At 37.2% G+C, this 24,423-nt stretch overlaps 1 protein-coding gene across 1 annotated transcript; it reads left to right on the top strand.

The window, feature by feature from the left end:
• The first annotated feature begins 3,325 nt into the window (after positions 1–3,325).
• On the top strand, positions 3,326–22,706 carry TRA2B (transformer 2 beta homolog). The gene is made up of 9 exons (XM_042780286.1): positions 3,326–3,463; positions 14,034–14,167; positions 15,248–15,410; positions 16,745–16,933; positions 18,255–18,370; positions 19,724–19,807; positions 21,301–21,360; positions 21,893–21,970; positions 22,541–22,706. The coding sequence occupies exons 1-9, from the start codon at positions 3,326–3,328 to the stop codon at positions 22,704–22,706; spliced, it is 1,128 nt and encodes a 375-aa protein (XP_042636220.1).
• Positions 22,707–24,423: the final 1,717 nt, after the last annotated feature.

Raw genomic sequence — 24,423 nt, 5'->3', positions numbered from 1 at the left:
ATATGTAGTTAAGAAGATGTGTATAACTGCCAAGTTGACAAAGGGTGGACTGTGATAGTTGGAGCTGTGTGTCAACTTGGCTGGACCACAATTCTGTGTGGTTTAAGCAATTGTGATGTGGGTTGTTCCAGTGATGGGATCAGATGTATGTGTTTTAGCAGCCAATCCATTGAAAGTGGGTTTCCCCAGAGGTGTGGCCTGCTTCCAGTGTATTTATGGACATCGTGGGAAAAGAGACACTCTTCTGTGGATCAGGATTCTGTTGTGCTGCCTACAACTGCCCATGAGCAAACAATCCACCATTCAGCCTGGAAATCTTGATTCGTCATTTGTTGGAGTCAACAGCCAGCCTGCCAACCTTGAGCTCCTCAGCCCCTGCAGCTGCATGAGTCAGGAAATGCCTCCAGCTTGATGTTTGATCCAGGAACTTTGGACTTGCCAGCTTCTATAAGTGTGTAAGCCATTTTCCTAAGATAAATTTCTCTTTCTCTATATATAAGCTCCACTGGTTTTGTTTCTCCAGAGAACCCAGTCTAACACACCATATGTCTTTTGTTTTCTTCATTCTTCTTTGCTCTGGACAAGGAGAGACCCACTGTTGCATCTAGATAGCCTCTTTCAAGCTTTTAAGACTGCAGTTGCTGCTCAACAAAGTACTATGTAGAACAATGTTTTTGTGTAGTATGTTATGCTAGAGGAGCTGTGGTGGTGCCATATCTAAGGCATGTTACTGCTAACCAGAAGTTGGCAGTTTAAATCCACCAGACACTCTGTGGAATGAAGAAGGGGTAATCTACTTTCATAAAGATTTACTGCCTCAAAACCCAATGTGGATCACTATGAGTCTGAATTGACTTGATGGCAGTGGGTTTGCTTTTGTTTTTGGTATGTTATACCAATTGAGCTTGATGTCCCCTGCAGCTATGATCCTGAGACATGCTTCCTTAGGCTGGTTGGCTGTGGCTAAGAAGTTATCATAACTTTGTCCCTTGTTAGCTCTATTATATATATGGACATTGTTATAGCACATACAGATATGCATGTAGAAAGCATTGTCTGCCAATCTAATACATGGTCATAGGTATAATCCCTTTTACCCAGACCTACCTGATCATTCATCCTGTTTAATTATCTATTTACCCATAGATTAATGTTTGTTATCACTGATAAACAGTATTGTGTATGTTAAAGGGCTTATCTTTGTTGTCTGTATCTCTTATGCACATCTCTGTGTCTTCCTTTTCCTTAGTGTTATTGTGTTGGTCGATTGCTTTTGGTATATTGACTTTCCCTTCACCCAAATCTATACTTGTCTCTACCTATCTAGCAGTGTTCCCTTCCCTCCCTTCTTATTCCTGGTAACCAACAAAGAAAGCTTCCTTCCATCAGGCCTTTCTTCTGAGGGGCCTCTGGGTGGATTTGAATCATTATAGCTGAGCACTTAACAATTTGACCTATCATAAGTAAAGATATAAGAGTGTTGAGGGGAAATGGGAAGCTAATTTGCTGTGTAAATGTTCAATGGAAACACAATAAAATATTTTAAACAAATAAAAAGAGTGTTGAGGGGTGCTTAGAAGAGTCTATAAACAAGAGATCTAATCTAATTTAAGTCAGGAAGCAAGGTTAGGACTGAGATCTGACTAAGTAGAAGTAAGCCAGGTTTCAATGTGTATTGGAAGGAGGGGTGGTTAATGAGTATTTCAAAAGGAGGGAATAGTTCATTCAAAGGCCCTACATTAGAGATGCATGGAATCTGAGGAACAATGTGTTTTAGCCTAATGAACAAGAGGGAGAGTGGCAGTTAAGGAACAGATTATGCAGAGAACGGCAGACCTTACAAAGGTTTTTGGACAGTCCTAAAAGTTATGGGGGAGCTCTGGTGGCATAGTGCCTAAGGCATTTTACTGTAAACCAGAAGGCTGGAGGTTCAAACCCACCAGCCACTCCTCAGAAGGAAGGTGGGGCAATCTACTTCTGTAGTGATACTGCCTCGGAAGGGAGCTCTGGTAGCATAGTGGCTAAGGCACTTGACTGCTAACCAGAAGGCTGGCGGTTCAAACCCACCAGCCACTCCTCGGAAGGAAGGTTGGGCAATCCTACTTCCGTAGTGATACTGCCACGGAAACCCAAGGAGGGGTCGCTATGAGTCAGGGCTGACTCGACGGCACATAACAACAACAACAACTGCCTCGGAAACCCAAGGAGGGGTCGCTATGAGTCGGGTCCGTAATGGCACATAACACCACCACCACCACTCAGGCCAGTTCCCTAATACGTTGTGTGAACATAGTCTAGTTTCAACCACACTCTTCCTGACTCTTCCTGAGGGCAAACTGCCCCTCCTTAGTCTTATCTTACCCTTGTTCATGCATAGTCACAATGTTGCGTTAAGGGTCAGAAAGAACTCAAATGTCTGAAACTTAAGTGGAGCCTCAAAATGGAGTTAGGGTTCATACTGTAGATCACAGCCTTCCACAAACCCAAGGGCTTTCAGAATTTAAGGTCTAATACTGGTCTCCTGACAGAATTCTAAGTTTGGACTCTTTCTAATATGGCATGCTGTTAGGTGATGGCAGAATTAAATCTTTTTCCCTTGTGACACCACTGTAGTTATACATGCTTTCATTTAAAATTACAGTTTTAATTAATTGTGTTTAACAATTCCCATTGATTAGATCACAAACTTCTTTAGAGATAGTGTCGGGTTATTGTGTATCAAGATCTGAGGCCAAATAAATGCAAAATAAAATAAGAATTCTGCCTTCTCCAGCCAACCTAAGGCACAAAAAGAGACAGAAACTAATTAAGAAGAAAAAAAGATTAAGGGAATGAGAGAAATGGAGAGGATAACTCCGTCCCTCTCCACCCACGATGGTTGGTCTGGAAACTCCTCGAAGTGATTCAGACAAAGACCGAACACACCACCACGCCCTGTGTCCACCACCACAGAAGCCAAAATCCGGCTCACTTTCCCGCCTCAGAGAGATGAGACGATGCCTGGAGAGGGGTGGTGCTCTGAGGGGGCGGGAACTACGTCACGTCCGGTTCAGCCAGTGCCACCACAGGAGAGGAAAAACAACGCGAGGAGCGAGGCGGGACCAAGAAAGCGCGCGTTCTGGCAGGGGGCGGAGCGGGCTTAAGGAGTGCTGCGTCACGTCCGGTAGCGTTAGAACCCGTGCGGAGGCGGCGTGGAGTGCTTCGTCTCTCAGCGGCTTTGAAAGCAGTGCGTTCTGCAAGACTGCTACAGAGCCTCTGTAAAGAAGGCCCAAGCGGTAGACAGCTTCGATTGAAGCACATCGACCAGTGACTGCAGCCAGGAGTCATGAGCGACAGCGGCGAGCAGAACTACGGCGAGCGGGTATGTAGAGATGGTGCAGGGGTCGGCAGTATGTTCAGTTTCGTGCATCTCTTTGGAGGCCCATTGGCCGCCGACCGGGAGGCAGGCGATTTAGGCTCCGAAGTCTGAGGCCGAGAAGTATGGGAGAGAGGATAAAAAAGACAAAGAAAAAAAGCCCTTAGATAGCGTTTCCAGTCTGAATGAGGTCACTGGCTGCTTTATGTGGTCTCATGCCCGAGACGGCCGTTTTTCCGTTACAAGGCGGGGGGGAGTAAGATTAAAGATGGCCGCTGCGTCCCCTCTATGTGGGGGGAGGGGAGCGGTATCTTATTTCGCCGTTGCTCTCCTGCGAAGCCTCGCCGCGGCCATCTTGCGCTGACGGTCTGGGCGCGCTGCCAGAGGCACAAAATGGCGGGGGAGCCGTGCGTGAACGCGGGCCGGCGCCGCGGGGCCTGGTAACTGCGCCTGCGTCTCAAGGGCGCGTGGTAAGATGAAGAAGAAAGGCAGCGTTCTTTGGGGTCTTTAATGAAGGACCCTCTTCTCGGTCCCGGAAAGAACGGCTTCTAGGGTGTTCTTGGGTCCTCTTTTAGGATGGAGGACAATGATCTGCGGTCCATTAGTTTGGGGGGATTGCCCTTGGGCTGTGTGTTTGGCCTAAATAGAGTTTTGGTTTTTTTCCCCCCACCAATAACGAAAGGGTTTTCCAGCTAAAAGTCATGATCAGTACTAAGTAGAATAGACGACAAGGTAATTAAAAGTTTATGATTGTTGGAGTACATGTGTTTCCACAGGATTGCAAAGGAGAAAAATGGGCGGGCAACAATTTAATGCGCCGTGGTTTGCTTTGTTTAAGAGGCGTCTGATACTGAGAAGCGTACCTTGTGTTAGGTTGGGGATTTTTTTTTAAGTTTTCAGTGGCGAATTCGGTGAGGATTCAGAGCTTGAAAGAATGAGACAGTTGCGAGGCTTTAGTTTAGTATGAGGTTTGACTGTGAGGCTGGGGATATTCGGGAACCATCTAATGAAGGTATGAAACCTACAATCTTAGGTTTCTAATTTGGGGGGAGTTACGTAGAATTTGTTAGGTAGTAAAAGCATATTTTTAGGCTGGTATAAAAGTAAACTGGATATTGGTGCTCGGATTCTTTTTTTTTTTTTAATTTCCTCTGCTGGTAGACGTAAAAGATTTTTTGATTGTTCATCAGGGAGGGCATTTTTAGAAGAAACTTAAGTTTCTAGAACTTGAGTGAATTTACTGAGTAACTTTGGAACCGAATTTGATTAGCTTGAGCTAATCGGGCCTTATCTTTAGATTTCAGGTGAATATTGGGCTGCTTTTGTTTTATATTTTGGCATATTTCCCTAACATGATTTTTAGTGTCATATTAGTGTAGTTAAATTTTAAAGACTTAGTTTCTTAGGGATAGCAGTTGGATAACAGTTGTGAATGAGTACCTTTGCGTATTTAGGTAATAATTTCTGCCTACGGGAGCTCTCCAATTAGAAGTGGACAAACTGCATATAACAGTGGGCTTGTGAAGATAGAAAATTGTAGAAACTCGCCCAAATAATAATGAATTGGTAATAAACAATTGTAGGAAGTAGGTCCTGGTTTGAGGTACAGCTTAAGAGAGATAGTATAGTAGAGACTGTCAAATTATATTTTCTATTAAAAATACACGCTGGTGTTTTTCACAATTAACGTTACATAGGTTTTGACTAAATTCTGGAAGGAGAGGAAAAGTAACTTCAGGTCCCATCTTAAAAATGTTTTTCTTAAGTAAGAGACTTGACTTTCTGGAAGGGATTTCTAAACAAGTTGTAAGCATTTTAAAAATGATACAAAGCTAGGTAGAACAGTTTAATGTGACTGGTTAAAATTCTGCTTTAAAAATGCCTGGAAGCAATAAAAAGTATATAAATGACAATGGTGTGTTCAACATAATACTGGAAATGCCTGGTGACTGACTAGCTCCTGGAGCCTGAAAAATGAGTTTTACTCAACTCTAGGCTCTTACGCATCCCAGCTGTTAATACAAATCACTAATACAAATTACTTCAACTCGGGTAGAATCTCCCTCTTCCTTATCTACTAAATCTCTAATCCAGACAGACACTACCACACACAACCCCCAAGTGACTCGGAATTTTTTTCATTCCTTGAAATTTTGTAAGTTCCTTTACTAAACAGAGGAAGGTTGTGTGTGGAAATTCTCAAATTGTGGGCATATTCTGCAAGTGTAGAGTAATTTACTGTGCTTACATTGTGTCACTCATACTTTGTTTGAAATGGGTAGTTAGGATAGGATGTAAGTTGAATTTTGCTGGTTAATACTAGTTTCGCATAGTTTCTATGTGGGATTCAGTTGTGTATATATGTATTTCTGCAAAAGGTCGATAACGTTTAAAATCTGTCTATAAGATACCTATTTAGAGTTGGCTTTCCTCATACTGCCAAAAGTAAAACCTTAGTTTGTCTCTTCCAGTACTTTCCCAAAAATTGCCCGGCAAACATTTTGCAAATGAGGAGCACCTTTTCTCGGGGGGGAAAAAAGGATTCATTCCTAACAGTTAAATTCTGTCACTATTTGAAAGAATAAGAACATGAATAAAAGTTTGCAGCTAGTGTTAAAAGGTGTTAGATCTCTGGAGGTTAGTGTTAATATATTAAATAAATCTTTAAGGCCTATTAATGTTCACAGTATGTGGAGTATGTGAAGTTTGTACGTTGTCTGGTCTTGCGGTCAGTCTAATGTCCTACTCTTCTAACATTTTAATTTCTCTTCAGCTTCTGTTACAAATGAGTCTTTAAAATGAAGTAAGGAAACACTATTGTATGGACCAGATGGTTTTAATTTCTGTCAAACTATTAGGATTACAATAGCAAACGTGTTTATATTTTGACCCAGCAAATACTGTGATACAATGCTGGTTATAATTTTTTTGTAAAAGCAGTGTGTTTAAAGTTTAGATACATTACTTTTCATTCTGTTCTCAAATGGAGATGTATAGCATCTGGATACTTAATATCCTTAATATCCCATCAAACTGCCTTTCAAATTCAGCAGTTTTTCTCCTCTTCTGCTTAATCTTGGGTTGTCCTTTTGTATTCCTTGTTTTTAACCCCTCTTATTAAATTCTGATTTTCAATATTGAAACATCTCTGAGTTTGTCTCTTCCTAAGGGATTGTCATCTCACCAAATTCCCTTTAAAAAAAAAAAGTCACGTGGGAGGAAATACTTTTCGTTGTTTTTCTATTACTGTGAATCACATTAGCTGTGGGGTAGTCTAGTGTCTTGGAGAAACCAGGTTGAAATGTATTTTGATTGTAAGTAAGAATAATACTCTGGGCATTGCCTGGAAATAGAAGGTTGCATTTTCAAACTGAAATTACAAGGTAAGTACTACCAGTTTTGTCAAAAGATTCAGAGAGATGTAAAGTCCTTTTTACCTCCCCCACCCCCCAAAAAAACAAATGATAAACGTTAAAGCTTTCAGTTAAATTCACGTTTTGCTCAACACAAGGACAGAGTTCCGATTTTGTGCATCTTGTGCAACATAGCATAGTATTTTAGTCAGTTTTTGCATGTAAGTGCACGTATTCTTAAGGAGAGTGATGAGATGTTGGTAGTTTTAGTAGTTTACAATTTTATCCAGTTTAGTCTTGACAGCGTGGAAGTATGTTTTATCACTCGGCCTTGCTTTTAAGCTACAAACCAAAAAAAAAAGTTCCTTACAGCAAATTGGTCTTCAAAATCTCCAAATTGTTTGCTTTCATTTTGGTTTTGGAGGCTATTTTTAGATTAACCAGTAAATTAAGGCATATATGATAGCTTGGATGACAACTCTTCTTTGTCTTAATTGTTGTGCTTAAATAGTAAGTTAGTGGTGTAGTTCTTTTGAAAAATCAGTGCTTTTACTACAAGGTGTAGAGTGTTTTATGAGTGTAAATTTAAGGGTCTGCTCTTTTTGCAGGGGTATCTTAAAGCACAGGCTTACCACGGATTGAGGCATGTCAGTTTTGGAGGGTTTTTGTTTTACACAATCCAACTTTCTGTTGGATGCTTTTTCTACAGCAAGATCGAGTTTTTCTTTGTCCCTTTCCTGGTTTTTAAACTTAGTCCCTTGTCAGACATCGTAATCTGTGTTAAATCTAGTAATAGCCTCAAGAGTTGGTTTAACAAAAGTTGTGTTGAGAGGATGAGTTTTTCCCTTAACCAAATACAGGTAGTAACATTGACCCAATAGTTGATCTTGGGGTTTTATAAAGTAGCCACTTGAAGTTAGTAGATTTTTAGTTGAAATAAACCTATTATTTATAGTATTAATGTGTGTTGTTCTTTGAGCATATTGAGAGAAGGAAGAACTTGTAAGGGGTAAAATAACAGCAGGAAGGTGGTGTCCATATTAAAAATAGTTAATGAGAGCAATCTAAGTCTTTGGCCTCTGTTCCAGTACTTAGTTTTCTGCATCTAAGCCCTGTATCAGTACTTAAGGTTTGGGGAAGCCCTAAGAGGAAATCTGCATGGGCATTCTGATTCCATGATTACATTTGTGCTGCCAGCAAACATTTCCCATTACATTTTAGTGATGGATAGTAAAAGCAATTACTGTGACTCCCTTAATTTAAAAGACTTTTTTTTTTTTTACTGGATTAAATAGATCAAAGTTAAACAGTAATTACTATTTTATAAGGTAGATTAAAAGTTATGCTTATTTTGTTAGGAAAGACAACACTTCGATGGTGGACATAGTTGTCTTTGTACCCAGATAGATATAAAGGCTTTTCAGTAGAGGAAAGGATTGTGGTTCTCCCCAAAACAAGAAAATAAAACTAGGTGAACAAATCTTTGACATACAGTCAAATGAAAAATGAATGAGGTAAATGTAGGCTAGCAAGGAAAACTAGAAAGTTATGAAAGCAGTATTTTGTTTATAGTGTTCAGCATACACTATTATACAGTGTTGATCTGCTAAATTGACAGTTTTTGAATAATTAAGACGGTGAGCTGTAATTTTCTCCCAATATCGCCACCATTTAAAATAAGATTTCTTTTTTATGTTTTGGAAGACTTAAGGTAGTATTAAGTTGGGGGGGAACGTTAACAACAACATTCTTTGAAAATAGTTGGATTAAAGTTCATGCTACTTAATAGCAATTCGTATATAACAGTTGGTTAACTTGGTAATTTTTTTCTCTGATTTTAAAATGTTCTAAATTTAGTGCTTGGGCCAGGCATACTATAAAATCTTAATTAGAGCAGCTTTTTATGGGTGGGTTGAATGCTAAAACTCCACATTTTTAGGAGCCCTGATAATCTACAAATTTTTAAAATATGCAGTGCAAAAATGTGTGACATTAAATATGGTCCTTGACTATTTAGACAAGTCACAATATTGTAAAACCTCATCAACCCTGAGCCTTTGTCATCACTGTACAAATAGTCCGTGCTTTCCTTTCTTGCACTTTTGTATTGCTGTGTCACTTTGACTAGAGATGCTTTTGACACGTATTTTCTATTGATAAAGAAATGTGAACTGTAACTGTAGTTTTTAAAATGTTAAACGGACAGTAAATGTTCAGTTGAGCACTTCACATTCAACTTAAGCATGATAAATCTATTTGGCGTTAGACACATGAGAATGATAATATATTCTAGAACCAACAGAAAACTATGTAGTTTCAGGTTTTTGAGCTGCATATTCTAGTTTTTTGTTCTTTGAAATCCAAAACAACAAAAGGGATTTTTTTTTTTTTTTTTTTCTAGTTTCAGTTTTGGCACTGGATTTTATCCTGGAGTTTTAAAATATTCTTCATCCTGTTCTTTTTCTATTAAGGTTAATGTTGAAGAAGGAAAATGCGGAAGTCGTCATTTGACAAGTTTTATAAATGAGTATTTGAAGCTCAGGAATAAGTGAAGCTGAAATTTGAAAAAATTAAAGAAAGAATGCATGCTAATTATCAGACCAGAAGTCCCACTTGTAGAATATTGAGCAATTTGTGTGAAGTGGGGAAGATGAAAGAAGTCAGAATTTGAAACGGAAGAATGAAGAAAAGAAATAAAAATGAAGTTAAGATAAGAAGTAATCTGGAATCAGAAAGCACTACGCTAAGTAATTACTAGTCTGTTTATGTGTCCCTGTATATTTTGCTAAACATGCATGCATTATTTGTTTAATAGAAGAAAATATATACAGGGTTAAGAAGTGCCTTCCAGGGGAATTAGGTAATTCTAATTTTAACTGCTTAGTCAAAATTATTGAAATGCAATTTTTAAAAATAACCCTTTGTAGTCAAATGGTAGGCAGGAATAAGCTCTCAAGCATGGGTGAGAGTTGGCTTAATGGTCTCCCCTCTAGATTTTTCATCTAACTTTTCTGGTATTGGGGTAGAAGTGAGTACCTACATCCAGTATTACCATCTGGTGGTCTCTGCCACCCTCCTGAACTCTTAACAGTGCATTGACCCCATCCCCAATCTTTTCCTGTACTGAACAATGTATATAGTAAAATGATGCTTTCTGAATTAGTCAAAGTTTTTCAAAAGAATATCGCCAGGATGGTTATAGAATCAAACCCCAACTTCCAAGCAAAGCACTAGACAGGGTAGTTGAAATTAGTTTTGTTTAATGGCCTGTTTCAGCTTGAGGGTGACTAGGGTGGCTACTAAAATATATATAGTAGGATCCCTTAGAATGAGGTGGACTACACAGGTGAACAGGATTATCTACTTTAAAGTGACAAAATAGCAAGTATTTTAGTTTTACTCCCTTCTTTGCTGTCAACACTTAATAAAATGATGTGGTAGATAGAAGTTATGAAGTACCTTTGTTCTGGTTCTCCACCCTCCAGCCAGTTTTTGGGGGAAATCAGCACAAAAGTTCTTTTTCCCATCTGTGGTTTTCTTGGGGGGGGGGGGATGTGAATATATGTGTTTTTAAGCTGAAAACAGGAGTCTGATGGTTGATCTGATGCTAACTTTAGTTGCATGGGACAAGTAGACATCAGAAATACCCAGTATAGTACCAAGCCAAGCCAAGAGTATTATCATTAACACTTCTCCTTCCTGAAATGAAGGCAACTTTAGAAACTTTCTCTGAGAGTTGTCAGGTCTTAAAAGCTCTTGGAAAAAGTGACTTGGCATTTCTTGAAGGATCCATTTTATGAGGCTTGGACCTGTTGCATTGAGAAACTTGTGCTTTATATGTTTTTAATTATTTCTATGATTTACAAGCAAGAGGAAATTTATCTTTCCTTAGAGGTGGTTTCCTGCATTCCCTTTGCCCTAATTATTGCTTTGTAAAATTTCTTCCTGTTCTTTGAGGCTGCTATCATCTGGCACTGGAGTGTCCAGGTTGACTTTGTTTTTAGCTAAGCGTATCAGTCAGAAGTGAAAGTTTTCAAATTAAACACATACTGTATGTGGTAATCTGGTTACTCCCAATATAGTTCTGTTAAGGGCCACCTAATGTGCATTCAGCTCATTGGCTTTGTGCAGTATTTTTTAACTCCTGGTAGTTTTACTTTACAGGACTTAGTTTGATGTAATATTAATTCTGCATTCTGAATTACCTAAAAGAGCAGGATGAGGTTAAAGTGATATCATTGGATATTTGTATTCAAACTCATGGATTTGTTTCTGTTTTTTGAATCAGGAGACATGAAAGGTCCTTAATGGTCAAAAAGGCAAAGGCCTATTAAAATCCCCCTAAGAGGAAGAAAGCAGTTTGGAATCTTGCTGGTGGACCCTTTCCTCCCCATCCACCCCCCCTTGGCTTCTAAATCAAAGCACTTTTGAATTTGGGAGTGTCTTGCCTTGAGACAGTGGGGAGACAGGCCTCTGGTCTTTGGGGTAGGTAGTGAGGTACACCTCCCACAAGGATTGATAATGCAGGGGGTAAGCTGAGCAGGGAGGAGACTACAGAAACAACATGCCATAAAGATAATTTTGCTGATGGAAAAAAATAAAATAGGAAGCATATGATTTCTGTAGCTCACCAAGTCAGTGGAGTTCTTTACAAGCACCACATGTATGGTATTTTTAAGAAATGTAAATGCCCAATTTTGTTTCTTTCAAAAGTTTTCCTAAAACAACCATTCTCACATAGATACAGGTGAAAGTGTTTTCTTGGAAGGCTGGATTTGCTTTTTCATGATGTGCTTCCAAGTATGTATATTAATACTAAAATCCAGTCTGTAATATTCCCTAAACATTTTAAAGGGAATTTTAGGCGTGCTTTATGCTAACTTTTAAGTACATGACAACTTCCCAGGTAGTTTCTTTCGGTAGGGTTTTAATGTGTTGACACCCTTTAAGTTTGTCGTCCCTGAGAGTGGACTAATCAGCTTAATGGGCAACATAACTACCAAGGAGTTTACCTTCTTTAAGAATATTCTTGGAAAAAAGCAGAGGAGACAGACACATTGTTGAGGTGCTAGCCCAACCAACTGTCAGTGCAAAAGGGAAAATCTTAGCATACTGATATTTCCCTATTGTTCTGTTCTAAGAAATTAACTGCTCCCAAAATATGTCCAGATGACCAGTTTGCATAGTTGATCATTTCATAGCTCCTACACTATCTTTGATGCTTGATCTGCTAAAATTTCTTGCGTCTTAGTGGATGGACTGTCTGAAGGCATCTCACCTTGTAATAGGACTTCTACTTGAGTGAAGCAAAAGGCTAACAGGGAATCCTGACTTTCTACTCACTTTTCCTTATATTCATAGCTGAAGGCTGTGGCTGATTTCTAAAATGGCTTAATTGGTATTCTTTCAGCTTTTTTAACAGGACTACCCATCTTTTGTTCTCCCTTGAAGAAATTTTCTTTAAAATTGCACTCATTCAGTGAAGTAATCTTGCTAGCATTGGAATAAGCAAAGATACTTGGTAACGTTTTGAGTTCTAGGTTTTCTTCTAGATTTACTTCTGTGTGGTAAAGGTGGTGGTAGAAACCAGAACATCCATTCTTTAAACTTGGTTCCAGCAACAGAAACTAGGTTAGCTGTGTTTCTAAAAATCCGTGTTTACAATGTTTACTACAGAAATTGAGGGGGTTGTTAATGAGGGATACCAGAAAACATCACATCTTTTAACCATTCCCTCCCTTGGAGTTAAAGGTGCTGTTCACACTAATAATAGACAATCTTTTCCTTTTCTTTGACTCTTTATGGGAGGAGGGATGACTGTTACAGTTCATGTCATCTTACATCATGCTTTCAATGACTTTGAAATCTATTTGGACATTTTTAGTGGTGTTTTGGGCCTAGAGGCCTGAACTCATTTTAATGGCTGTGTAACTTTTCCTGTTTTAACTTCTTCCTTGTACATAATATTTTTTTTTGAGGAGGGGGGAGCATTGTAAAAAGAACTTACCAAGTGTTTTCTAGTTGTATTACAAACCCGGCTGTACTGTAATTTAAAATTTTGTATCTTTTTGAGAATGGCCAAAACATTCTGGAGATGGACCATAGGGAGGTCTTGGGTGATCTTTATCTGGCAGATTTCAACTTTTGTTCCTACTCTACAGTGAATTCCATTGTAATGTTGAGTTTGAGTCTAGCCATTTCTGCTCTTTCTTGGGTGGAAAGACAAAATTATGTACACTTTTTAACTTGGCTAAATTGGGTGACTCTGGCATGAAGGGTATCTTGTGATACTTCAGATACTTTGTCAGAAGGTAGCTTCTGTTCCTTTCTTTCCACTGTTGCGGTGCTTTGGCAGAACTTTGTCTTGGTTGGATTACTTAACTATATGTAGCTTTCTACTGATTGACCATAGGTCTTTGGTTAATTATGAATTAGTTATCCATTCCTTTGTTTAGAGAGCTTCCCTTTTTTGTGTGTCCTTTATCTGCTGGTTGGTCTCGGTCTTGATTGGGAAATTTATGGATATAGTATGTGCCTAGATTTGTTTTTTTTGCATACAGCTAATGAACTGCCTTCTGGGTCCCTGAGTTAGGATAAGAGCTCCTGTTCTAAGCTCTTGTGATTTCTGTGCTTTTTCTTAGAACCCCCAGCAGTTTACCCTGGCTCATCTTTTAGCTGTGGATCTCTGATAACCTCTCCACTCTTATCTGCACAGTTCATTACCTTTTCCCTGTAATTCCATCTAGTTGTTTTTGAGATCTACCGTAGTTAGATGGACAGAACTGGTTCTTGCTTAGGTTTTTACCTCTATAGGGCTTGAAATTGAGATGATCCTTGTCTCTTTTCCCATTCAACTATAAATATAACTTGAAAAGTTGAGGTCTTATTGAAAACACGGAAAAGCATTTGCAAAGTAAGTTTTATAAATTTCATAGGGTTTTGTTTTATTGATTGCAATGTGATTGAAATAGGTATAAAGTATAGGTGTCATAGTTAATAAGATTCTTTCTCACCCTAGTCTTTATGGAGTAACAATCCCAAAACAATCTTTGGACAGTTCCTTTGCCTGCTTGACTTTTTTACCCCCCTTTCGGAAGGGAGTGGGGTCTTAAAATGCTCCAAAAAAGGTGGAAGAAAGGTTAAGCTAATTATGTCAGATGGAGCAATGAAACTAATACCAGGTATAACTCAGTTCCTGCCCTTTACCTATGTTTTCTTATCTTGGAAGGGGATTGCTTTCCCTCACCATTTATCTTACAGCAGCTTATTTGTTTTTAAAGTTGCCCAGAAAGTATACAAATTAAACTTTTGAAATCTGCGTGTAGGAATCCCGTTCTGCTTCCAGAAGTGGAAGTGCTCATGGATCTGGGAAATCTGCAAGGCATACCCCTGCAAGGTCTCGCTCCAAGGAAGATTCCAGGCGTTCCAGATCAAAGTCCAGGTCCAGATCTGAATCTAGGTAAGAAAGACTGTCTTGGAATTTTCTTGTTACTCTTAGCTCTGAAATTGGTGTGTGTTTTGTAAACCAGGAAGCTAGAGAGGGTTAGATCATTTGTTGGCCTTTCTAATACTGGTACTAGAAATGAACTTAATTGTAAGTTCTGAGAGGCAGAAGACTGAGTGGTTAAGAGCGTGTGCTTTGGAGTCAGGGTTCAAATCTTACTCTATTTTTGCTGTCTTGAGCAGATTACTTAACCTTTTTCCACTTTAGTTTCCTTATCTGTAAAAGGAGGTTAGTAATAATAGTACTAGTTCTTTGGAGTTGTGATGATTCATTCTGCGTTTAAGTAAACTGTTTAGTATGGCAACTATACTGCAGAACAATGGCTTTCAGTGACTGCAATTACTGTTGAGAAATAAGTATAGTTTAGCATATTGCATACATGTGTGTGTAAACAAAATAATACTACATTGCACTTTTTTTTTTTTCTTCTTTTTTTTTTCCAAATGTTGGCTGAGAGTAGGGTATACATACATCTAGTTTACCCGGGACATTCGCAGTTTATGCCTCTGATTCAGACATATTTAGCAACATCTATTTACTTTCTGAAATATTTCCTGATTTAGGTGACAAGTTTGTGTATGGTTGCTCTAGCAAGAGCCACTTACTGGTTTAATAACAACTATTGTGGAACACTACCTGTGATGGTGATTGTAATGTCTTACGAAGTGAATGATGAGCATTTTGGGAGAAGCAGAAAGCAGGAAAGGTGGTATTCTGAGGGAAAAGATGGGCATAGATCAAGCTAGTAAAATGTTGCATGTTATTTGATTTTCAGAAATGTTGAGTACGTTCATTTTAATCTCCCTTCGTCATTGTTATTTCATTGAATCTTAGAGAGTTTGTGGTTTTGGAACTTTGCTAGCGCAGTTGAGATGACTGGACAATTAAAGGTAGTGACCCCGCTTACTGGTACTATGTCAGTATATACCTGAAGTGTATTCCCTGATTTGGAGTTTTGACTATAGAATAACAAAGTAATTTAACATTATTTATTGTCAGTTATTAAGTGATAACCTTTGAGTCTTTCTCTTGCAGGTCTAGATCCAGAAGAAGTTCTCGAAGGCATTACACACGCTCTCGATCTCGATCCCGCTCCCATAGACGATCCCGTAGCAGGTCTTACAGTCGAGATTATCGCAGACGGCATAGCCACAGTCATTCTCCCATGTCTACTCGCAGGCGTCATGTTGGAAATCGGGTAAGATGAAAATTTACCTATGTTTTCAAAGTTAGAATTGATTATGGAGCATTAGCAGTGAGCGCATGAGTTGTCTTAGGGGCATTTATTATATTGAGAGAGTGCTTTAAGAAAATCATAAATGTTCAGGGAATTGATTACAGCTTTAAAAATTAAGATGGGCTTGATTTGGGCCGTTAATTCACATTTAAGCAAAATAATGACAAACTGGTGTACACAGCTCATCGAAAAAAGAAATTATGTTGCATGTTACTATTACAGAATTGGTTCGTTCCAATGGTAATTATGGGAAATGGGACTCTCGTATTGCTTGAAAACTGGCATTTTTCAGGAAGGCAATTTGGCTGAGGGAATCATCTTCTAGGAATTTGTTTTAAAGAAATATTTACTTATTTACAATATGTATATGTAAGGATACTCATAATACCACTCAGTCAAATTGTTAGCAATTAAAAATGTTAGTTCAACATACAGTTCTACACCAGTGTTACTCAAGCTTTTTATAAAAAAAAAACCAAGATATTTTAACTTTCCTGTTTAATTTTACATTCATTTCATTTTTATTAAAGCTTTTCTTACTCTGAGAGGTTTTAAGTGACATGGAATTTAGAGAGTGTTTATATAGTGTTTTTGTTAAGTAATCCAGGTGACGGGGGTGGGGGTGCTGTTTTTTGAGAATGGAGTAGAGCTCAGAGTAGAACGGCATCATAGGGTTTCATAGGCTATAGATTTTATAGGAGCAGATCACCGGGTCTTTCTCCTGAGCATTTAATTGTTGCGCCACCAGGGCTTGCAGACTGGCTAGTAATTTACTAAAATGTTAACATTTACTCCTTGGGCTTCATTTACATGCACACATAAAGTCTCTTGGTGTATTGTGTTTCTAGAAAAATAGGCTTGTACCATACATGTTCTCAGATCTTTTGGCAGTTCACAGCATTCCCATTGTATGGATATGTGTTAATTTAACATTTTTTAATTGCTAGCAGTTTTGACTGGTAGAGACAGTGGTATTATCAATATCCTTATGTATACGTATTGTGAATATGTAAATATTTCTTTAGAATAAACTCCTAGAAGATGAATCTCTAAGCTAAATTGCCTTTCTAAAAAATGACCAGTTTTCCAGCAATATGAGAGTCCATTTCCCATAATTATCAGTTTGAAATGATTCCTTCTAGTTCTGCTGTCCTCAACAAACGGTGTTTGGTCTGATTGTTAATTGTTTACTTTCATTGTTACGGACTTTATTGGGGGGGGGCTAATTTGTATAGTTTTAATTTGTAATATACGAGAAATTTTCCAAGCTTAAAATCCATTTCTCTTAATTCTAGGCAAATCCTGATCCCAACTGTTGTCTTGGCGTATTTGGGTTGAGCTTATACACCACAGAAAGAGATCTGAGAGAAGTGTTCTCTAAATATGGCCCTATTGCTGATGTGTCAATTGTATATGACCAGCAGTCTAGGCGTTCAAGAGGATTTGCCTTTGTATATTTTGAAAATGTAGATGATGCCAAGGAAGTAAGTGAAAGTCTGTCTATGCCTTTGTAAATGACCAGTTCTGTTCAATTACTAATGACCAACTACTTGATAAGGACAGTTTTTGCTTTTATAGTGTATCCTATATACTATTAAAAATAGGATATGCAATGGTAGCTTGAGTTAAAATACATTCTTGGAATGGGTATTGAAGTTTAAAATAATGTGAACTTAAAAAAACATAACTGTGGGAATTTCAGATATATGCAGAATAAGATTTGGGATAAATGAGCCTATCGCCCCACATGATTACCATCTTGTGGCCCACGTCCATGCCCTCCACAACATTATTTTAACCCAAATGTGGGCGCTTCATACATGACTATTTCAGTACATATTTTTCTAAAAGATAAGAATATAAATCCTTTGATTTGCAATATCTAATCATTATTTACATTGAGCTATTTTTCTGGAATGGAAAATGAGAAGGATGGAATTATGACACAGGAGGGAAGTTGATTGTATATTGGTTTTGTAATTGGGTGGCTAAAATTACAAGATTTGAAAGGTCCTTTAAAGATGTTCTGATTTTTAAATAAAATAATTCTCAATGAAAGTTACTAAATAAAGTGTTATTTTGCTTAAAACACACTGGCAGTTTAGCCCTCTTATATTTCTAATTCACATTTGTTACTAGAATAGTACAATTAGTCCTCTAAAAATAGCCTATTTATGTCTCAATCTGTAGTTGTCAGAAAACAAACACCAGCCTGAACTTAGAATTTTATGTGTTTGGAATGGAATAATTTTCTTTTTTTGTTTTGTTTTTAACTGCATTTTATTTCAGTTGTCTATTGTAAATGAAGGCGCTATCTATAATTTAGGTTTCTTAATCCATATGGTCTAATCAGACCTGTTCAACTCTTCCTCTGTATGTAAAAGCAGCCATGGCCAATATGTAAACTAGTCAGTGGCTATGTTCCAATAAACTTGGTTAAATAAGAGTTTGTACTTGTGTAATTTTCAAATATTACAAAATACTAATTTTAAAAAAAATTCCCCAATTATATAAATTCTTAAAATAGGCACATTGTCCTGATTTAGCCCTCAGATCATAGTTTACTCCTGCTTTAAGACCTGAAAATACTGTCAGCACTATTAGTAGATTTTGTAGTGAGTATTTACAAATGATAATTGAGTAAAGAAAGAACCCATGTTTAGATTATAGGCTTTAATGTTCTGGGCAAGACTAAAATAATTTAATAAAAGTAACTGGGCTGTCCAGTTGGGACCTTATTTATAGTTTGTGGATAATTTGGCTTTATCAGGGATGTGTATAACAAGTTAAATTTATCTTTTGAAGGCTAAAGAGCGTGCCAATGGAATGGAGCTTGATGGACGTAGGATTAGAGTTGATTTCTCCATAACAAAAAGACCACATACTCCAACACCTGGAATTTATATGGGGAGACCTACCTAGTAAGTTTATTTTCAGAGTAAAAATTTAATTCATGGTTAGATTCACTTCCCTAAAGAAATACATGTACTGGAGAGAAATCTTTGACACTTCATCTGCTCCTGCCAATATAAAATCATCTAAGATTTTTATTTTTAACTGGCCTAAACTACATGTTCTGGTAGTGTAGTGCCTAAGGCATTTGACTACTAACCAGAAGTCTGGCGGTTCAAACCCAATAGCCACTCCTTGGAAGGAAGATTGGGCAGTCTACTTCTGTAGAGGTGTGCTGCCTCACAAACCCAAGGAAGGGTAGCTATGAGTTGAATTGACTCAATGGTGGTGAGTTTGGTTTTGGGTGGGTTTTTTTTGTTTTTCTTTTTTGAAACTACATCTAATTGAATATATTCACTGGAAGCATTTTGTTGTCTTTATAAATTTTGAGTTAACTTTAAAATAGGTAACATCCTAGTGTATCATCAAGAAATGCCATATATTTGCTTTGCTAGGATTAACCAGATTTTCAGACATGTTCCCCATAATAGAAACTTAAGCCTTAAGAGGAAAATCAAGTTTGAATATAAATCCTAGTAAATTGCCTTTGCCTTGTTTTTGTTTTTGTTTTTGTGTTTTCTTTTCCTAAACCAAGTATTTGTAAAACTATGACTGTATAGCTATTATATACTGGGTTATGATAGAATAAATCTTTGATTATCACTCTCATCAATTTATTACTAACAGCTGTAAATTTAATTTCCTTTTTAAATATACATATGATGCATTGACGTAAGGGGAGTAAGTTGTAATTATGTATAATTGCCATAGTATCTTTAATAAGATGAATGATTTCCTGCTTCCAAAATAGCAGTCTTTATATTTTATCATCTCTCTGTATGTAACAGTATGAGATTAGTAAAATAACTAAATAATGTAGTTGAAAAGTAATCACATAGATGGGTCTGTATACATACTCATGCCTTCTAAACCGAAAGATCGTTTTTAATGTAACAAAGAGAAAAGGCAATGTTCAGTATATGAAGAAAATAATAGTAATTGGCAAGTGAACATAAATCAGGAAACTTTGTGCATTAATAGTTGGTGAGTTGTTTGTAGATAACCTCCATTGAAAAACTAAACAAAACTGAAAAAGAGAGAATAAAAAGATAATACTTGAAGCAGTTGCCTAGTCTTATCCACAGATCTTGGTGGATGTGCTATATTTCATCACCAGGACCCAAGTGAGCCATATTACATGTTATTCCACTAACGAGGACGTGGATAAACATCTGAATCCATACATACATGACAAAAGTCATGTCCTGGAATATAGGAAATATCACTAGGTGTTTTTATAAAAGATGTATTGTTATTCACAGTGGTAGCTCACGTCGTCGGGATTACTATGACCGAGGATATGATAGAGGCTATGATGATCGGGACTACTATAGCAGATCATACAGGTAAAATACCAGAATATGAAATTATTTCAACTCTTCTGAATGTAAGATGCATTTAAGGCAGCATTATTACCAAAGTTATAACCATATATTATTTCTAAGTTTAAATTAAGGAGCCCTAGTGTCATACTGCTTTAGACCATGGGGCTGCTAACCAGAAGTTTGACGGTTAGAACCCACCAGCTGCTCTGCAGGAGAAAAGAGGTGACAGTCTGCTTTCTTAAAGGTTTACAGCCTTGAAAACTCTGGGGCAGTTCTACTTTGTCCTATATCGCTTTTGCCAAGTCGGAAAAGACTCAACAGCAGTGGGCTTGTTGGTTTGTTTTTGCATAGTTAAAACTAAATTTTAAAGTTAAGTATCGTTAACATAATGTAGATATTTGGATTTGTTAATTGTTAAGAATATAAATAAACCAAAAACCCAACCCACCTACATCAAGTCAATTTTGGCTTAGTAGCAACCCACATTGGGTTTACAAGGGTGTAAATCTTTACAGAAGTAGATTGCCTCAGCTCCCTCCTGTGGAGCACCTAGTAGGTTTGAACTGCTGGTTAACAACCTAATGCCTTACCCACTACACCACCAGAGCTCCTTAGATTATAAGTAGAGGGACTTTATTAGAGTTTTTGGTAATTTAATGTAGTAATGCATTTTCTTTCTAAGCCTTGAGTTTAAATCAACCAATTTCCCCTAAAGTATGATACTTCAAAACAAAATTATACTGTATCTCAGATTGTTTATTTTTTAGCACGTTTCACACAGTATTTTGAAAGACAGTGTTTTGTGTCTTAGAAGAACCTGGAGAAGTAATTCTTTAAGTAGATTTAATTTGTCATAACGATGTAGAGAAATACCCTTCATACTTGGTAAAAGATTTCTTTGAAAATAACCTTAGAAGTTAAAATAATGTAAAGGTCATAAATGGAAGCAACAGCCAGTGACTTTTGACTCTTGCTTGCTTTGACAAAATGTAAATTTATGTAAGTTTTAGACTATAACACTTGTCAGTAAAACCTTATCTTTGTATGGTTGTGAGAATGTCTTTTTTTGCATGGTTGGTAATATTTTTATTTAATATGCTGGCAGAATTGTAACTAGATTTCTGTGGACATGTGGGACCTTAATTGTCTTAACTTTTGACATTGTCCAGCTTTTTTTATTACCCCAAAAAATGTCTTAAGCACTATTGTATCATCAAGTGGTCCCTCAGGTTAATTTTTGGAGGATTAGAAAATGAAGGTCTTAGGTCTGTTTTTGGTTTTTAAAATTTCTTCAGGAGCATTTACTTAGAAATGTTCCGTATTCTACTCATTTTAGCCACCAGAGAGCGCTCTAAGCCAGATTCTAAAAAGGTGGCAAATGGCAAAATATGGCTCTTAACAAGAAACTCACAGTTATGCTATGTGGGATTTATCTTTCATTGTTTTATTGCATGAATTCTGTGTTCTTCAGAAACTTAAAAAATTGAATGTATGTTGCTTTTATGCCTTTACAGAGGAGGAGGTGGAGGAGGAGGAGGATGGAGAGCTGCTCAAGATAGGGATCAGATTTACAGGTAAGCCAGGAGAGGATCTAAAATCTGGACAACAGTGAAAAGACTTATTTAAATAACTAATCTACTTGTATTTTCTTAAATTCTTTATAAACAGCATCACACAAATTAGATTTCATGAAATTTGAATTTCATAAACATACTCTCAACTGAAAGCTAGGTGACAGTGTATGTGCATGTGTGTGTTTATTAAAAATAATGGGGTTTATGACTCAGTGGCACCATTTTATACCTTAATGAGATACAGTGAGGTTGAAACACTAGTGAAATTGGTTTTGCAGTTAGTTCCTAAGAATGTGTTTAGAATTGATATTAAGGGAAATTTTTACCCCCTCTTTAAAAGTTGGCGGATTAATTGGTAAATCAAATACAGTAGGGGACTTTGTGACATCTGATTAACAGGATGATGATTTGGTGTGAAGATGAGTGAGACCTTTCTAGTTTTGGGGACTGATAAAAGGGATAGTGTATGATCTGTTATTTAGTTCTGTTGCAATATATGGAGACTTAAACCAGCCTTGCCATTTGTTCACAGAAGGCGGTCACCTTCTCCCTATTATAGTCGTGGAGGATACAGATCACGTTCCAGGTCTCGATCATACTCTCCTCGTAAGTTTTTATCTTTATATTATGTTGTTAATACATTTAATAGTATAGTTTACTCTAACACTGCCACCACCAGTTGCCGTCAAGTCAGTCTTGATACATGTCAGAATAGAACTATGCTTCATAGGGTATTCAGTGGCTGACTTTTTAGAAGTAGGTCTTAAAGTTTATTTCAGCTCTACCAAGGGAACTCTGGGTACACTTAACCTTTTGGTTAGCAGTCATATATGTTAACTGTTTGCACCACCCAGGGACTCTAGTAAATAAGAGTAACTTACTCCTTTTGCAGATAAGTTAACTCATAGTTTTATCTGTACTTGTTTATTACATTCAAACACCTTTGTGAGCTTTAAGAAAGCTTATTAAAAACAATCTTTAGGAACCTTTTTCTACTATGTGTATATTCTGTCAACCAAAACCTTACCTCTCCTAGTATTTACTTCTGTGACAATCTGCTTCTATTTTCACAGGAGGGAATGTGGAACAAAAGAATTTCCTAATGGCAGGAATGGGCTAGAATTCTCTTGTAATCAGTTTTTCTATATTAAGGCATACTTATTTTGTCCTTTCTTTCTAGGCCGCTATTAAAGCATGAAGTTGAAGACTTTCTGAAACATGCCCTAGAGTTGGGATATCGATTGTGGACAATATTTTTTATTGTCTCCTGTTTAAAAAGTGAACAGTGCCTAGTGAAGTTAGGTGACTTTTACACCTTTTATGATGACTACTTTTGGTGGAGTTGAAATGCTGTTTTCATTCTGCATTTGTGTAGTTGGTGCTTTGTTCAAAGTTAAGTGTTTTCAGAAAAGTATGTTTTGCATGTATTTTTTTACAGTCTAAATTTTGACTGCCGAGAAGTTTCTATTGTACAAAACTTCATTTAAAAGGTTTTTCTACTGAATCCAGGGTATTCTGAAGATCAAAAGCCTGTGTGTAAAATGCTACCAAATGGCAAAAAAGTTAACAATAAACAATTTGATTTTTACTTTTCTTTCTAACATATCAATGCTTAGTAAAACTGTTGAGATTAAGTTGTGAGTAGTAAATTTAAATACAAAAATACCCATTTTCCTCCAGTTCATTAAAAGTACCATACTTAAGATACTTGCAGCTAAGTGTTAAAATTATGCTTTGTAACTCTGTACTGCTAGTATTAGAACTAAAGATACTTCAATACAGCAAATGCTTAATGCTTATCTAAATGTGGATTTGTCCGCCTTTATGTAATCTGTATTATATATAGCAGGGAATAAGAGTTACACAGTGTATGCCTAAAAAAGGCTATTTCTTCAAGCTGTTACAAGGTGATAATGGTATTTCAACTAGTTATCAGCAAGTGACAATACATTCCACCACAAATGTACTCTTGTTCTTCTAGCTTTTAGGCTATGTGAAAAATACTGGGTGCTTCAAAGTATAGGATAAGAGAAGGGAACACTATACCTGTGTCATGGATGAACTGAAGATTTGCCTGTTAATTCTAAAAATACTCTTTTCAGGTCCTTTGCTTACCAAAAGAGGCCCAATTTCACTCAAATGCTTTGAGAACTGTGTTTAAATAAACGCAAATGAAAAGAGAAAATTTGCTGGTGCAGCTCTTCGGTTTGCAAAGAAGTATTTGTTACGTTTTGGGTTTCTTCTTTGTAACTTGGTTATATTGTATTTAGTTTATCTTATGAAGGTAGTTTTGTAGCTTACTCCCTAATACAGTGCCCCAGGGACTAAGAATATACATACATCTTTCCTTTAAAAAAAAAAAAAGATAAATATTCCCAGAAAATACTGTGGGTAACTAGATATTGGACTAGTCATCTTCGTTCAATGATGAGGTCATAGTAAATAACTACCCTTCACAGAAGCGTTGTGGACATTTTCAGTGCATATTCTCAGTATCTGGCTTTCTTAGCTTGTTGATCTTTATAGCATTCAGATTTCAGGTGTATTTCCAGGTACATGTTAAGAACTTCATATATTACTACTCATTTAATTTTCAACAATTCTATCATATAATTTAATTTAGACCAAACTGCTATTAAATGAAAATGCCAGTCTCTGAACCCCAAGGTACTTAAATGCAGTATGTGTACACTCATTCATAAGGTAATGCCTCCTGTGTGGGCTAACTGCGTCATATGTTGATGTTGGTAATGAAGTGCAGGAAACAAACGCAGATCTTACTTTGTAAAACCTGCTGGAAAATGTGGTGGTTTTTTGGATTTGGGTGAAGATTTACAGAGTAAATTCACTTTTCATACAGCAGTACACATATACTTTGTCTCATGTCATTGACCAAAACTTACAATGCAACAGCTCCCCTCCCACTTCCTCCCCATAGTTAACTCCTCCCAGTGTCCATCCCTTCATACTCTTCTGCACCCTGAGCTGTCTCCCTGTGCATAAGCAGCCCTTCCTTCTCCATGATTGTTCTCTCCAGGGCGTGTGTCTGCTTGAGGTAAATGT

This window comes from Orycteropus afer, unplaced genomic scaffold (assembly GCF_000298275.1).
Source record: "Orycteropus afer afer isolate SDZICR_OR568_19922 unplaced genomic scaffold, OryAfe1.0 scaffold00032, whole genome shotgun sequence".
Lineage (NCBI taxonomy): Eukaryota > Metazoa > Chordata > Mammalia > Tubulidentata > Orycteropodidae > Orycteropus > Orycteropus afer.
Note: the sequence above shows the minus strand (reverse complement) of the source record. Positions and strands in the feature narration are given on the sequence as shown.

Excerpts from the sequence above, each read along its gene's own strand:
- TRA2B (XM_042780286.1), top strand. The coding sequence starts at position 3,326 with ATGAGCGACAGCGGCGAGCAGAACTACGGCGAGCGGGTATGTAGAGAT. Across the intron at positions 14,168-15,247 it reads AGGTCCAGATCTGAATCTAG|GTCTAGATCCAGAAGAAGTT; the intron begins GTAAGAAAGACT and ends TTTCTCTTGCAG. Across the intron at positions 15,411-16,744 it reads GGCGTCATGTTGGAAATCGG|GCAAATCCTGATCCCAACTG; the intron begins GTAAGATGAAAA and ends TCTTAATTCTAG.